A 16,844-nucleotide genomic window follows, 5' to 3' on the forward strand; every position below is an offset into this window, starting at 1 on the left:
GATGAGGAAAACAAAATGGGATGTAATTACCTATTATAAAGGGAGGCAGGCGGCACACTGCAGGAGCACTGCGGCGCCTTGGGACATATATGACAAAAGATTTGCCTCTGCAGAGATCCAAAATAGACCGCCCTCGAGTTCTAATCTTCATTGAATAATGAGGGAATCTCCTGTGGAAAATATCTCGTGTCTGGGCAAGTTTCAGATAACTGGTTACGTGCTAGCTACTCCCTTCTAAAACCTGAGGGAGACACATGTGTCCAGTCTCAACCTTGGCCGTGTAAGGACGTGGTAAGAAGCACTGTGGCCACCAAGTCTCGCAGCCCTGGTATGGGTCACTCAACAGGGCGGCTACAGGGACAAGACCAGAGCGGCTTGTCCTGGACTTGCTCAGAGCACAGGAAGAGAATGGAGGACCATCTGGCCTGTTAAGAGGGTCTCAGTGTACCCTGTCCTAGGGTTGAACAGGAAGTAAACATCTGCAGCCTGAGGCGGATGGACAGCAGGACAATATCCCTGACAACTGCCACCGCAGCTTCAACCAGACTCTGGCTGGGGCAGGTAGGCTTACACGGCCTGCAGGTAGGCTGCAGGGAGGGACGGGTCATTCACAGCTACTTAGGTTTCTGAACACAGGGAGGTGGAGGGGAGAGAGCTTTAATCGTGTAGAGAATTTTTTTTAATAGGACAAACAGGATCTCTATAAACTGCAGCAGGGATATAAAAACAAACTTAACCAAGTATATAATTAACCATGAATACTACCTTCCAGAAAGTTCAAAGGCCAGCAAGTAAGGAAAATCCACATGTTCAGGGCTTGTTTAGCAGCAATACAACCAGTGCCTATGTCTTAAATTTTCTGGCTTTGGTCAACTATTCCTTCAGGCCCAGTTATGACTTTCAGATAACCCTGGGATACAAACAGGCGTCCCAGAACTGACTGCTCACATCCAGAGAATTGATTCAGTGGGACAAGAAAGCAGCCATATGCAAATCCCCACTGGGCAGGCAGGCCCCTTCACTCATTAGGAAATGGGCCCATGATCAGAATCAATCAATGGAGAAAAAAAATTCCACTAACCCCCAATAGCCACGCCCTCAGTCAGCCAAATCTGGTTATCTTGTTCACACCTCAGCTAACCATGAACACACACACACCTCCCTCATGCCATCCCCAAACCCACAGCTCCCAGACACCCCTCCCTCCTGCTGATCCTGAACCCACATCCGATATTGAAAGCCAAGACTGACCATTGACTCTGCTTTATACTTCAACTTTTTTGCTTCCTTCATGTGAAAATCAGCTTGCTGTCTGAAAAAGAAAAGCAAGGAGGGGTCATATGAATCAGAAGCACAACACAGTGCAGATAACTTCAGAAGACGCAGTGAGAGAGGATAAAAGGGAGGAAGAATGCAAGTTCGGAATGAAAAGAGGAAATGTGCAGACAAAGGATGGAGGATGAGGATAACAGCATCTGAAGCCTTACCTGTCAAACTTCACCTGAGGCTTCCCTGGTTTGGAGTTACCATTTGGCAAAGAAGGCACTGGAAAAGGATTTGAAGTATCTCCAGAAAATCCCTTTAGGGAAAAAAAAAAATATGTGTGTATGTATGACATACATACATACACATTACATGTCCTAAAAGTAACAAGATCCTTTTTTCATTTGATTTCTTTAGACAGGGTCTTATGGCATGGCCTACCAGGATTTCAACTCTTGATTTTCCTGGCCTACTTTTTCCAATGTTTGGGGATGCAGGCATAACCATACCTGACAGCATCCTTCTTAGCTCAAAATCGAAGAAAAAAAGCAAGTCAAACACTACAGTCTAGCTTGATCGAGCAAACTAAAGCACCTGAAGCTGTAGAGTCTGCTGGCATGGGAGACATAACAAGAGTGGAGACAACATATGAGAACTCAGTGAAAAACATAAAATCATCTTTAGTCAGCATATACCAATCCCACTCCCCAGATTTAGTGGAAGAGGGTATTTGATTCATTTGGGAAATAAAGTTTTTTTCTGTTATAAACAGCAAATGAAAGTATTTGAGATCTAAAAACCAGGACTAATTTTGGGGGGAAGGGGAGAGGGAGTTGGTCATGGAGCTTGAACTGAGCCTGGGCACTGCCACTGAGCTTTTCAGCTCAAGGATACCGCCCTACGCCTTGAGCCACAGTGCCACTTCTGTTTTTCTGGTGTTTAATTGGAGATATGAGTCTCATGGACTTTAGTGATCAGACTGGCTTTGAACCGAGATTCTTAGATCTCAGACACGTGAGTAGCTAGGATTACAGGCATGAGCCACTGCACCTGGCTAGGTTAACCATTTCTTATTATGAAACATCTGATAGGAAGGTAGAAATAAAAAAATATATATATACATAATTTTTTCCACTTCTGAGTCACTTTCAGAACTGACCCCTAAATTTTTGTGTGATATTAACTATCACTCAAAACGTGCATCTTTAAAAAAGGAGAAAAAAACGACCTGTCATTTGCTCCAAATTCAAACCATGAACAAATAGCTACAGGGAGACCTCATGGAGGAAGTCATGTAGGTGGAGATGGGAAAGACACTGCAACATATCCCATCATCCCTCAGGCTGCCCCTGAACTTACTTTGTGTTCTGCAGAGCTTCCGGGGCCTCTCCCATGGAGTTTTCTGTGCTTGGGAATAGAAGAAGGGTCTTTGTGGTTGTTCTTAGTACTATTGGCACTTTTGGAAAGGTCTTGACCACAGGTGTCTGCTTCCTGTCTTGACCTCTTGTGTGCAGGCTTGGCTGGCTTCTGGGAGGAAGAGGAGGAGGAGGAGGAAGAGGTAGAGGAGGAGGAGGAAGTAGGGCACGACACAGGTGGAGGAGGAAGCATTTCCTTTTTTGAAGGCTCTGAGGAAGGCCTGGGTGTCCTAGAGTAAAACATCACACAAAATTAAGTTGAGGAGGACCACAAACAATGTGGTTTTGTTTGGTTATTAACAGACAAACTAAGGTGGAAGATCCTGCTGCCAGAGAGCATTAAACTGTGTCATAGAAAGGCCGACTTTTAGGGACTTTTGGATGTCTGAAAAATCTAGCCCCATCCAGTGGTAATAAATGAAGATGGATAGTTTTTCACTAAGGTGGCAGTGTCTGCCAGCAGTCCCAACTTTTGCTAACCATGTACCTCTCTTATTCAATTGCCCTTTAATCTGTACCTTGCCCTGACAAGCACTCTGCCACTCGGCCACTCTCCTGGCCCCTATATGCTTGTTTTTGCCAAGCCACTTAAGACACACAAGAGAGCAAATAATAGTTATGGTTTATGTACACACTTTCCTGGCATGACAGCTTTCACCTGCTATCTCTCTCCCTGGTAAGATGTGAAAAGGCAGTCGGGTACTGTGGTTCATACCTACAATCTCAGCTACTCAGAAGGCTGAGATCAGATAATCATGATTCAAAACTAGGCTGGGCAAACATATCTACCATACTAATTAACCAGCAAAAAGCAGTGGTGTAACTCAAGTGGTACAACATCAGCAATGAGCCCAAACAAACAAAAAAACAAACAAAAACCCTAAGAGTGTGAGGACCCAAGTTCAAGTGCCAGCATCATCAACAAAGCCACAGAAAGAGTTGAGACTTTTCCTTGTCCCTACAAACAGCACTGAACCCAGGCTCTGAGATGCGGAGCCAGCTCTCTCACCATTAACAATATATGGCCTTGAGCCATGGGTTTCTCTCATTGGGTTTCTCTGTTGCCCATTCTCTCAAATAGGGACAAAAATAGTACTTTTCATACTTTGATACTTTCCTGTACCAAAAATTCATTAATTCAGGTGTTGAGGAAACTTCCCTTAGTGAAAAATGCCTCCAGTATATCAGCTTTCCATAGCTGCTGCTAAGACCTTGGGGAGAGGGGCTTACAGGGTACAAGTGTAACATCTGGTCAGAATGAGGAAGAGCGTATCCATTGCTCCTACCAGAAGGTGTCCCAAGAAGAGCTGTTTCCTTTCTTTATACTCACTTTGATTTAGAAGATTCTTTATGAGAGGATGAACACGAAGACTGCGACTTGACTTCTTTCTCCAGCTTGATTTTTTTGTTCTCATGGTCTCTTTCTGTGTCACTCTGTTATTGGAGTATAACAAGCAAAACAAAGTATTATAGATAAAACTGATCAGGCAAAGACAGTAATTCAACTTTTCATAACATTTACGTACACAAAGCAACCTTGTGAGTACTTTGAGGTCATATGTGATACTCGTGTGCAGTAAAACAGACTGTACATGCTTGTAATCCTACTTTCTTGGGAGGCTGAGAGCTGAGGACCATAATTCCAAGCCCAGCCTGGGCAGGAAAGTCCAACTAACCACCAAAAGGCCGGAAATGCAGCTGTGGGTCTAGGGGTAGAACACTAGCCTTAAGTAAAAAAGCTTAGGGACAGCACCCAGGCCTTAAGTTCATGCACCAGGTAGGGGAAGAAGGAGGAGAGAGGAAGGGAGGGGAGGGGGAGAAGGAAGAGGAGTAAGGATATTCTTTATGCCCTAGAAAGGAATAATATTTAAAATAGGTGTAGCAAAAACAGTAGGCTTTATCTTGCCATTGATATTTTCTAAGTATTAAGGAATCAGTACTTAGCATGTGTAAGGTCCTGTACCAAAACAAAACAATAAAACATGTGCATTCGCTGGGAGTGGAGAATCTGTTGAGGAAGGAAAGTGGAGCGTTGGAGAGCGGACTTAGCTACACAGTGAGACTCTATCTCAGATAACAAAAACAGGACCAGAAGAAGACGAAAACAATGCATATTCACCTTAACACAGGAATAACTACAGGGTTCCCATACTGCTTTCAAAAGACCCATCTGCTCACATCCACTCATACAATGTTTGTGTAACATTCAGAGAGAAATGTTTTCAACAGTGCCTTATTTGTCATTAGAAGAGATGTTTTAAGTTTTAAGAAAGGAAGAGGAAATCGGGCGTGGTGGCTCATGCCTGTAATACAAGCTACTCAGGAGGTTGTGGCTCCAGAGGTAGGGTGGTAGGCTTGAGCTGAAGAGCTCAGGGACAGCACCCAGGCCCAGAGTTCAAGCCCCAGGACCCACAAAAAAAGAAAAGAAGGAGGAGGAAGAGGAAGAGGAGGAGGAGGAGGAGGGGAGGAGGGAGGGAGGGAGGGAGGGAGGGAAGGAAGGAAGGAAGGAAGGAAGGAAGGAAGGAAGGAAGGAAGGAAGGAAGGAAGGAAGGAAGGCAGGCAGGCAGGAAGGCAGGCAGGCAGGCAGGCAGGCAAACAAAGCACAGAGAGGAGGAATGAGAAAGAAAACAAGACAATGAGGGGGCTGAGAGCATGGCCTAGAGGTAGAATGCTCACCTAGCATGCATGAAGTCGTGGGTTCAATTCCTGGGTACCATATACACAGAAAAAGTTGGAAGTGGTGCTGTGGCTCAAGGGGTAGAGCTCTAGCCTTGAGAAAGCCCAAGGACAGTGCCCCAGCCCTGAGTTTAAGCCCCAGAACCAGAAAGAAAAAAAAAAGCATAATAATGATGATGAGGTGATGAGGGAAAGAGGAAGGAGGAGGAAGAAAAGTAAGTATAGGAGTTAGAGAACTCAAAAGTCATTCATTCATGCAGCTAGAGTGCTAAATTTACTTAGTCTTTCAAATAACAATGCAATCCTCAATGCAAAAAGCCTTTTGGGTTCCTGTGTCAAACATGGGGACTTCACATAGGGACACCACGCAGGGACTGGTACCCCCAGAATGACTGTGGAAAGCAGCATTTTATCCCTCCAGCAAGCCAGTGTTTCCACTTACTCCGCTGCCCTGTGGGAACTGAGCCCCCGACTGCGAGTTCACTAAGAATCTGGGACACTAGTCAATCTAGGACAATCCCAACCAACTCTGGGCCCCCTACACCATAGGAGAAAAACTGCTCTTCAAATGAATCCAATTAACTAACAGGGGGAGGTCCTAGTTTTTTCCAGTGTTTACTTCTTTCCTGAATTTCTTCAAGGAAAGATGAATAAATGGTATTGTGCAGGTTCAAGGTATACCCAGATAATAATAAAAAGCCTGCCCAGTTCAAAAGGACAGGAAATAAAAAATCTCCCCCTGAGCTGGGCACAGTGCCTCACACCTATAATCCTAGCTACTTATGAAGCTGAGATTTGAGGATCGTGGTTCAAAGCCACCCCGGGCACTAAAGATACTAAAGTCTGTGAGACTCTTATCTCCAATTAACCATTAGAAAACCAGAAGCAGTGTTGTGGCTCAAGGGGTAGGGCAGTAGCCTTGGGCTGAAGAGCTCAGGGACAGCACTCAGGCCCAGAGTCCAAGCCTCATGCCCAACAAGACCAAAAAAAAAAAAAAATCTTGGCTTCTCTTTGCTCCTGCAAACCCAGTTCTACCACCCTTCTACAGACTCTTCCGCAAAAGTGCTTCTGTTCACTCATGTGCCTTCTTGTTTCAACCTCCATTTATCCAGGGAAACTCACAAAGCTACCTTGATGCCACTCTGAAGACAATGCATAGAAGAATGTGGGGCCTATTAACAGAGTGTTTGCCTAACGTGCATGAAGACCGGGGTTTGATTCCTCAGTACAACATACACAGAAAAAGCCAGAAGTGGTGCTGTGACTCAAGTGGTAGAGTGCTAGCCTTGAGGGGGGGGAGAGGGAGAGAGGGAGAGGGAAAGAAAGAGAGAAAGAGAGAGAGAAAGAGAGAAAGGGAGAAAGAAAGAAAGAAAGAAAGAAAGAAAGAAAGAAAGAAAGAAAGAGAAAGAAAGAAAGAGAAAGAAAGAAAAGGAAAAGAAAACAGGGACAGTGACTGGCCTTGAGTTCAAGCCCCCAGGGGGGAGGAGAATATGATCATTTTACAAATAGATTTTTAGCTCCATGTGTATCTGTGCACACACATGCATGTTCCAATTCTGGGGCTTGAACCAAAGGCATCATACACTCAGGGCTGTGGCCACCACTGGAGCCACACCTCTACTTTCCACTGACTCAAATTTCAAGTGACATGTTTGATGCACTAGATAAAAGATACAATTGCTATTAAATCTGTCACTAGTTTCATTTTCCTTTTTAAACTAATTTACATGGGCTGGGTTCTGGTAGCTGATGCTGGTGAGGTCTCCAGGATCATGGGTTCAAAGCAGGGAGTCCTGGAAACTCTTATCTCCAACTTTTATTAAAAAAAAAATAGAGAATATAATGTAATGTAACCCTTCTATTAATTACAATAAAAATATATGGAAAAAAATGGAGCTGTGCCTCAAGTGATAGAGATCCAGCCAGTGTGCAAGCAATCTCAGGGATAGTGCCCAGGCCCCGAGTTCGAGCCCCTGAATAGGCATAGGCACACACACACAAATTTTAATATAACTACTAAGAGATTTACATTGCACACATTATTTCTAGTGAACCGTGCTACTCTCTATATACTTCAGAAGATGATCTGAGAACTGGGTTCTAAATTTTTAATTAGTAAATGCAGAGAAGTAATTGAGTTTGGTTTACAGGTGCTAAGAAAAAGGCCATTACTCAGAAAATGCATTTCTCTTGTGTGACTGAAAAAGACATGCCTCTAAGGAGCTGATAAGGAAAATGAGAGTATGTGAGATAAGAAGTTCTAAACCTGACTAAACTGTCTCTACTTCCTCATGGATTCACTGGTGATCACAGCTCAGGCCACGTCCAGAAAGAATGGGGGTGGGGGAGAATGGGAGAAAATTAGGGAAGGGGTAACACTGTTCAAAAAGAAATGTATGCATAATCCTCCTTATGTAACTGCAACCCCTCCATACAATAAAATCAAGAGAGAGAGATCCTGGTGCAGAATTCGTAAGTTAACAGCACTGGCTCGAGCCAGGAGAGCCACACACTGCAACAGGCCCTGCTTGGAACACAAGGCTACTGTGCTGGACAGAGAGAGTCCATCAACAATGAGGTTGTATGCATGCCTCATCAATTAGGGGCCTACTTCTGCCCAGGTACCCTGTCACAGAGGCCCAGAAAATCCTGTAAAGTCCTGTTGCTATAGCTAGCTGTTCTAGCAAGCAGCACAAGAAAATGGGAAATTTATCGTTAGACAAAGCCAAAATCGGCTAAAGGACAGATATTAATTTGTATATACAACAGTAAAGCACTGCTTTAAATGGAAGAAGCTATTTCCTCTGACACTAGTTCTCAAGACAAAACCAAACATAGACCACATAGGAAGCTACTTCTTCAAGAAAACACCAAAGTCCAGGGGTAAAATTTGAATAAGTTTTGTGTGTTCTTCTGTTGTTTACTATGACTACAAACTAAAGCAGCAGACCTTAGAAACCACACACACACACACACACACACACACACACACACACACACACACACACACACACGAAAATAAGATTTGTGGTGACTCAGTCCTCACCAAGAAGCGGGAACTCTGGCATTCTTGTACCAGCCCTGAACCTGAGAGAAGACCCAACCAACAAGAAATCACCAGGCATGAACTTCACCCAGTGCTACCATTTAATAGCGCTGCCTTTTACAGCTTATTGAAACAATTAGCTTCATGTGGGTATTAAACACCTCTGATGCAGACAGTTGAAAGGAAGTCATTAAACTCCATAAAGCAAAAGCTCCTTCTGCAATTCTGTCAGTGCGGAGCTCATGCCCACAGGCCTTGTACACTGAGGCCCTTGGAACTTGGTTCTCTTCTGCCAGGGTCAGTCCCAGGCTTCCCCAGAGCCCTCAGCAGCTGTCAGCTGGCTCAGAAATGAAGCTTTGGAGCTGAGAGCCACGGCTGAGCTCCCAGGAAGCAGGCTTCCTGTAGCCTTCAGTGGATGGACAGGGAGAGTCACGGGCAGGCAACCCTGGCTATTAAAAGCTGACGGAAAATTCCTAGAACAAGACCTGAAAGCAAGGTGTTCTTTAGGTGTTCCTAGCTTAGGAGTCATATGAAATCAGACAGGAGTAAGAGCAGCCCACTCTCCTCAGCAGGGGAGAAAGAAGTAAGTCCCTCTGGGCTGGGTGCAGGAGGCCCACGCCTGTAATCCTATTACTTGGCCTCCTATTTGCTCCAGAGGCTGAGATCTGAGGATCCTGCTTCAAAGCCAGCCCAGGCACTAAAAAGTCCATAAGACTCCAGTCTCAAATTAATCACCAGAAAACTGGAAGTGGCACTGTGGCTCAAAGGATAGGGAAGTAGTCTGAGCTGAAAAGCTCAGGGATAGCACCTAGGTCCCAAGTTCAAGTCTCATGACTGACCCCCCCCCCCCAAAAAAAAAGACAGCCTCTTTATACTTTTTTTTTTTTCTGGATGTGTGTGCTGGCCCTGGGGCTTGAGCCTTGTCCCGGAGCTCCTTCTTTTGCTCAAGGCTAGCACTCCACTACTTGAGGCACAGTTTTACTTTCAGCCTTTTCGGTGCTTAACAGGAGATAAGACTTGCAGACTTTCCTACCTGGGCTGGCTTTGAACCGTGATCCTCAGATCTCAGCCTCTTGAGTAGCTTTGATTATAGGCATTCGCTGTCAGTTCCCGCCCTGCTCTTTGTTTTTCTTAGCCCGGGTTTACCCTACCTCCAACCGCCATTTCAGGGAATCCAGTTAAAGATTTCTGACTCAGTAATTCTTTGTTCCCTAAGTTCTCAATGCGGCCTGCTCCAACCACAACGATGGCTGCCTGCTGCCAAATAGGATCCCATGGTCTTGTGTGCTTTTCTCAACCTGTTGGGTCAGGCAGACTCAGGTGAGCTGCCAAGTTCTGCTCCACCTATAAGGCCAAGGGAAAGGAAAGTGGGGGGGCAATAATCAAGACCATAAAAGGAAAGGACCAGGCCAGGTGCCCCGTGCACTGCCTGCACCTGGCTCATTGTGAAGGGAAACATAAAGGAGGATTTTTCCCGAACTAACACTAATTTGGGGCCATGGAGTTTGGAACTGATGGAAAGATGCCAGGAGTGTGGCTGTAACTGGGGAAGCCTGGAGTGTCTGAAAAAAGGACCCTGAAATGGAGGTGGTGAGAGGGAGGCCCGTAGGGAAGCAATGGAGGAACTGAGCCAAGAAGTAAATTCATTGTTATTATCACCATCAACACACTGCTCTTCAACTCTGACCTCATACACAGAAACACATGTGGGGGGGGGGGGAATCATTGGACTGAGAAGAGGTGACACCCAAGCTATAGACTCACTCTCACTCCATGCCTCTAAAAAACGTGGGGATCATAGAGCACTGAAGATCTGAGCCAGTGTGACAGTCTCCCACATGGAAGCAAACAGGCATTGTATGAAACGGAGGTTAAGCAGGAGTCAGTAATACTTTGGGAAATGTAAGCAATTACTTCTATAGGAAACTCAGCAAGAACGCAGGGATGCCAAGTTCCGGTTCATCCCTAGCACAGGGGTCAGGACACACAGAGAAGACAGGTCATGCGCACTGGGTTAAGTACTACGAAGACTGGAAATGAACCCACTTTTCCCTTGTTGGTGGAGGCGGACTTAAAACAGTATCAGCTACCACAGGCAAATGGCTGCGATGCGTTTACTAAGGCAATGGACTGGTATACAGGCAGAGGATCTAGGTGTGTTTAATAAATTATACAGGTAAGGTGTTTTTTTGTTTTGTTTTGCCAGTCCTGGGCTTGGGCTCAGGACCTGAGCACTGTCCTTGGACTTTCTCTAGGCTAGAGCTCTACCACTTGAGCCTCAGCACCACTTCTGGCTTCTTTTATGTATGTGGTACCGAGGAATCAAACCCCAATCCTTGTACATGCTAGGCAAGCACTCTACCATTAGGGTAAACTCCTGACCCCACAAGGTAAGTTGATCTGAAAAAAAACAAGCCAAAATAAGAGATAGTTGAATCATGGACAGATGGTCAAGATTCAATCAACTATCTCAAGGAATAAAAATGTTTTTTTTTGTTTTCCCTGACCCATACAACATTCCCTCTGCAAAACACATACATGACGCTGACATTTTTTCCAAAAATATTAAAAGTTTGGTAGTTAGTAAAGTGCTTACTTAGCACAGATCATGTACTTATCTGAAAAGGCAATCTATTAGATAACAGGACAAAATGAGATATCCTCAAAAGTGGCTAGCAGCCAGTAAGATCACATTGCAGTTCATTGCCTGTTTAGGTCCAATTTTTACAATGCTCCTAATTGCACTAACTGATAAGACATTATGATTATACATAGTATATTCAAATACATACTCTTGTAGTATACTATGAGCCTCAATTTTTTCTTAAAACTATGCAAAGCATATACCTGGTTTAATAATTGTGCAAAGAATGTAAATTAGTAGTTAAATCCCAACCTCCAAACAAATGGAAAAAATTTAGTAGTCTAAGGAATACTCTGAGTTCATACTACTTGTTCTCACTTTTCCTAACCCACAGCTTTAATTTTGTTTTAATGTGTACCTGATAGCTCTATCTTAGTTAACCACCATTAACTCTCTTTGGTTTGGTTTGGTTTTGCAGTATGGAAGATAAGCGTCTCAGAGCTAATACACAAGAAAAGTACTCAACCAGTTGGCTTATATTCTCTGTCTCTACCACTGACACATTATGACTATTTTCATATAGCTTGTGAAAACCTTGGAAATATTTGCTAAATTTTATACCAGGAGATAGGCAGGCTCTAAAAGGCCTTTAAATAAAAACACTTCATTCTCAACTGTGAATGGTCAGGCACATTCTCTAAGTACATCTTTACCTTTCTCTACTGTTCACTCTAAAAATAAATTAAAAAAAAAAATCCTTGGCCAGAGCTTGGCCTAGTAGTAGAGTGCTTGCTTAGCATGCACAAAGTCCTGGGGGTTCAATTCCTCAGTACCACATTCATAGAAAAGTCGGAAGTGGTGCTATGGCTCAAGTAGTAGAGCTCTAGCTTGAGGAAGCACAAGGACAGTGTTCAGGACCTGAGTGCAAGCCCCAGGACTGGCAAAAGAAAAAAAAAAATTGGCTCAATTGTGCCCATGGCTTACGGCTAAGATCTGAGGATCACAGTCCATAGCCAGCCGAGTATGAAAGTCTATGAAATTCTTATCTCCAATTAACCATTAGAAAACCAGAAAGGGTGCTGTGGCTCAAGTGGTAGTATGGTAGCCTTGAGCTGAAGAGCTCAGGGACAGCACCCAGGCTCTGAGTACAAACCTTGAAACCAACATATATGCATACATACATACATGCATGCATGCATGCATGTTACCAGTGTGAGGAGGGCACCCTGCCATCAGCAATAACCTCTCCCCAGGAGACCGCAAGGAAGCCAGGGCTTAGAAGCAGTGGGGAAGACCACAATTTGTCAGTACCTCAGACAGACAGGCCACATGGCTCAGCAACTTGCCAGATGAGTCATGTACTCAATTAAGACCAGGGGATCATGGTTTCTCCATGCTCAAAACACAGAGGTGATGAGCTCTCCTCAGGGAGCTCAGCCCAGCCGGGGGCTGGCTTCAAGAAGTTACCTTTCTTACATCCCAGAGGGAGAGCTAGCACTTTTCCTTTCTGGAACTTTAAGTGAGACTTCTCATTCTGCACAGGGCTCCACTGATCGGATAACTTGCTGAGGGATTTTCCAACTTCTAACATTTCCACCCAGTACGCCAGCATTTTGGAGAATACTTCTCCCACGCATGAGCAAAAGCAAAGTCAGCACTGTAGACCACAAAAGACGATGGCACCCTAGAGGAAGGAGGAGGCTTCCCCGGAGGCTGGGAGAGAATACATGTTTGGTTTTCACAGGAACCTATAATTTTCTCCGGTGTTTTGTAACACACACACACACACACACATATATTCTCCAGTGTTTTGTACTTCACACACACTTAAAAACTTTTAAAAAGCTTTCTGGCATGAAGCCTCCCCTTTCTAGCTGAAACAGCCCCACAGCGAGCTCCTGACCCACCCATTCCACTTGCCTGTGGCAGATGTGGTCGTAAACACCCTCATCTCCAGCAACAGGGCTCTGGAGGAGGCAATCCCCTTTGTAGTTTTAACCTAGTAGATTCATCAGTCAGGTCTCAGACATGACAGCAGGCTTCATGATCTTTTTTCCTCTGATATTCTTAGCTCAACTTCTACAGCTGAGTAAGATATTTTTCATGCACTCAGAAGAGTGTTCAGAATCATATTCCTTCTCAGTAGGAAGGAGTTGGCCTTTCTGGGGACTCAGTATGCTGGGCAGAGTAGCTTGAGAATGACCTTGGGAAAAATATAGATCTTTCATCTTCTCCAAGAGGTATAAAAAAATAAATCCAAAGCAAAATAAATCAGAAGAAAGAAAAATAGGATATTCTCTGTTCAAAGGAACAGATTAGGGAATGGAACTAGGAGTGTGGCTTAGTGGTACAGTGCTTGCCTAGAATGCATGAAGCCCTCCCTGGGTTGGATTCTGCAGTACCACATAAACAGAAAAGACTGGAGGTAGGGCTGTGGTTTAATGGTGGAGTGCCAGCCTTGAGCAAAAGAAACTCAGGGATAGTGCCCAGGCCCTGAATTCAAGCCCTAGGTCTGGCACATACATACATACATACATACATACATACATACATACATACATACATACGTACGCACGCACGCACGGCCCCCTTGTATTGTATCCATCCCTCACACTAAACTTCCAAAAATCCTATCAAATGACAGATTTCCAGTACTTGCCAATGTACACTTTATCAGTCTATATTATTCCAAAAGATATCCTAACTACATGTTAATAGTTCTAACAAGGAGTTAAGCACTACTGAGTTAAAATATGGATATAATACTGATATTAAGAGGCTCATACTAGAAGAGTGGGTTTTTTTGTTGTTGTTGCTTCTGGGGCTTGAACTCTGGGCCTGAACATTGTCCCGGAGCTCTTTGGCTCAAGGCTAGTACTCTACCACTTTGAGCCATGGTGCCACTTTGGTTTTCTGGTGGTTAACTGGAGATAAGAGTCTCAATGACTTTCATGCCCTGGCTGGCTTTGAACCTTGTTCCTCAGATCTCAGCTTTCTGAGTAGATAGGATTACAGGCGTGAGCCACTGGTACCCAGCTAAGAATGTTTTTATAGAAGTTTTGGGTTTGTTTTTTTTTCCCCCAATAATTCCACATACTAACACAACATTTCAACTCATGCAAAATCCTAATTTCTAGGGCAAAACAGCTGTGAAGCCAGGCACTAGTATCCTGTTATCCTAGCTACTCAGGAGGCTGAGATCTGAGCATCAAGATTCAAAGCCAATCCAAGCAATAAAGTCCATGAGATCCTATCTCCAAATAACCAGCAAAAAATCAAATGTCAGCCTGGTGGGGGGATAGGGGGAGGAAGCTATGTAGGAGTTTGAAGATCTGAATTCAAGACCCAGTTCCAGTAATTAAATAAATAAAACAAAATGCTTTTTCTACAAAGGGACAGATTGTGAATGTATTTGGTTTTCTAGACTGTAGTCTCTGTGATGATTTAACTGCCACTGTTTTCCTAAAACTGCTTCAGACAGTCTGAAATGCATAGCATGGAGTAGGTCTTCTACTAAAACTTCATGAAAACGAAAAGTAAAATAAAATAAATAAGTAAAATAAAATGCTAAAAGCAGCTACACTCCTCAATGACTGCTGAAGATCCTGACATGTGAAGGAAACATGAAAGCACAGACAGAGGAAGTCTGAGAGGAGGATCACGGCACATCCTGTCAGAGAAATCATTTCCAGCCTCTTGTGATACAAGCTGAATCGGGTGTTAACCAAGCACTAGCAGAGGTGCACTCGGAGGGAGGATGGTCTCCAGGTACTCACCTTCCTCTTTTTGGCCGCCTTGCTGGCGCCATCTGAGCATCTCTTCTCAGATTCAGACTTCTTCCCTGTGGGCAGCTGCTTCTCCTCTGTTTTCCTTGGGCGGCTCCCCTTACCTGGTGGCTGGGGTATTCGCGTGAGAAGGTTCAGGGTTATCTTCACCACCAGGCTTGGCAGGGCAGGAGTGTCCCTGAGCGGTGAGAGCAACCTTGTGTCTCTCAAGGGCAACAGCAGTCTGTCTCTGCGGCCATCCTCCTGGACTACCACGGCCTGTCGGCAACCACTAGTCCTGCTGCCACTGCTGCCACTGTGGAGTGGGCCCTGGCTCTGAGGAAGGGGGGTCAGAGCCAAGTGCTCCGGGCTTCTGGCCCCTGCACTGTCCTTAGTAGACACGGGGCCTGTCGGAGCCCTGGAGGCGGTTGGGGGACAGTTCTTGTGCTTCCTCTTCTCGCCAGGGGCAGGCGCTGTGGGCTTGGTGTCCGTGCTTGCCCCCACGCGGGGTCTTCCTTTCGTCTTCACCTTGGGCTTGTCTTTGGAAGTCTGCTCTTTTGTGCTGTCTGGAAGGCTCGGCTCACTGTCTACCTGCAGGCTGGCTCTGCAATCCCCTTGCACAGGGGCCTTGGTGGGTTTCTTGGGTTGTTTGGTTCCAACGGTTTGTCTTGGCAGAGAATCATGTTGTGCAGGAGACTTCTGACAAGTCCTCTTCCCAGTGTGGGGGCCCTCGGGGGTGAGCCGGGGGGGTTTGCTGGCGCTCTTGGGAGGAGGAGGGTCTTTCAATTCAGAATGCTCCTGACCAGCGCTGCTGTCACCACTCCCTTTGCTGTGTGGGGACTCCGTGCTTCCTGGACCTTCAGGGGGCACCACTGGCTGACTGACTTTGGTCAACCAGTTGTCCAGCTGCCATTTGTTTGTTGTTGGAGGCTCAGGCTAAAAATAAGCAAACGCAATTTTTTAATTATTAACAAATCAATGAGAATATAAACTATGTCAGCCACTGAATTATACTTGTTGATCCTTGGCCATCATTCCGAATCTAAGAACTTAAATCTGTCCACCCTTCTTAAGCTTCAACTCGGACTCTCCAATAACTCTTAAAACACCCTTCAGTATTCTTGTGACTTCAGAATGTTTTGTGTGGGGGGTTACTGATAATCACTAGCAACTGCTGAAGAATCTTTGCAATATAAATCTTTTAATTCTGACATAATTTGAAGAGTAATTGACATTTTACCTCGTAAACTACCCTATCAGAATAGGTGAGTGGGGAGTCCTACCTAGGATTTTCAGAGATAATTAGCAAATTAACTAGGGTGGAGAGGGTCAGCCATGGGGCTTGACTGGGAGCCTGGGTGCTGTCCCTGAGCTCTTTTGCTCAAGGCTGGCATTTAACCATTTTGAGGCACAGCGCTGCTTCCAGTTTTCTGGTGGTTTAATTGGTGGTAAGAATCTCACAAATTTTCCTACCCAGGCTGGCTTTGGCACATGATCATCAGATCTCAGCCTCTTGAGTAGGTATTAGCCACTGGCACCTGGCTAGCTTTTTAAAACATTTATAAATGACAAGGTTCTTAGTGTATCACAGATATATACTGATTTTCAGACTTTATACCATATAGCCAAGTAAACTTCCTTTAGCAAGGTAGAATCATCTGTTAGAACACTGACAGCCCGATTTCTCTTTTCACTTCCCACATCCTGTTCTATTATCTCCTTACAGCTTCCAATATTTACACCAACTCTACTTCCCTACTGTTACTTGAATTTCAGGACAGGGAGAGAGGGAAGGAAAGGATCATTATTATTATATATCAAGGTATTTGGTCAATAAATCTACATGCAACCGTTTAACAGAGCAAGATGATTAAGGTTAGACAAAAGGCAAGAACAGATACTTGTCAGCCCTGAGTTCCTATGGAGAATCAAGGATATGTGCCACCAGTGGTGAATGAATTCAACAAGGCAGTAAGACACAGTCTTACCTATGTGGGAGAGAATTGAGCCCTTCCAAGGCCACCTCTCACCCACTGTCTCTGCTTGCAACTGTACCTCAAACTAACCAGCTCCTTAGAAGCGTGTTCATATGTGAA

At 44.8% G+C, this 16,844-nt stretch overlaps 1 protein-coding gene across 2 annotated transcripts in view; it reads right to left on the reverse strand.

The window, feature by feature from the left end:
• The window catches only part of Aff1 (ALF transcription elongation factor 1), a 198,985-nt gene that overhangs the window by 8,798 nt on the left and 173,343 nt on the right, over positions 1-16,844 (reverse strand). For both annotated transcript variants that reach the window (XM_090343251.1, XM_090343252.1), the window contains 5 exons: positions 14,761-15,684; positions 4,009-4,112; positions 2,623-2,908; positions 1,488-1,579; positions 1,252-1,312 (listed from right to left, as the gene is read on the reverse strand). In XM_090343251.1, the coding sequence (XP_090199377.1) occupies positions 1,252-1,312; positions 1,488-1,579; positions 2,623-2,908; positions 4,009-4,112; positions 14,761-15,684 (1,467 nt within the window). The remainder of the gene's footprint in view (positions 1-1,251; positions 1,313-1,487; positions 1,580-2,622; positions 2,909-4,008; positions 4,113-14,760; positions 15,685-16,844) is intronic.

Source organism: Megascapheus bottae, chromosome 13, assembly GCF_031878675.1.
Source record: "Megascapheus bottae isolate mThoBot1 chromosome 13, mThoBot2.hap1, whole genome shotgun sequence".
Classification (NCBI taxonomy): domain Eukaryota; kingdom Metazoa; phylum Chordata; class Mammalia; order Rodentia; family Geomyidae; genus Megascapheus; species Megascapheus bottae.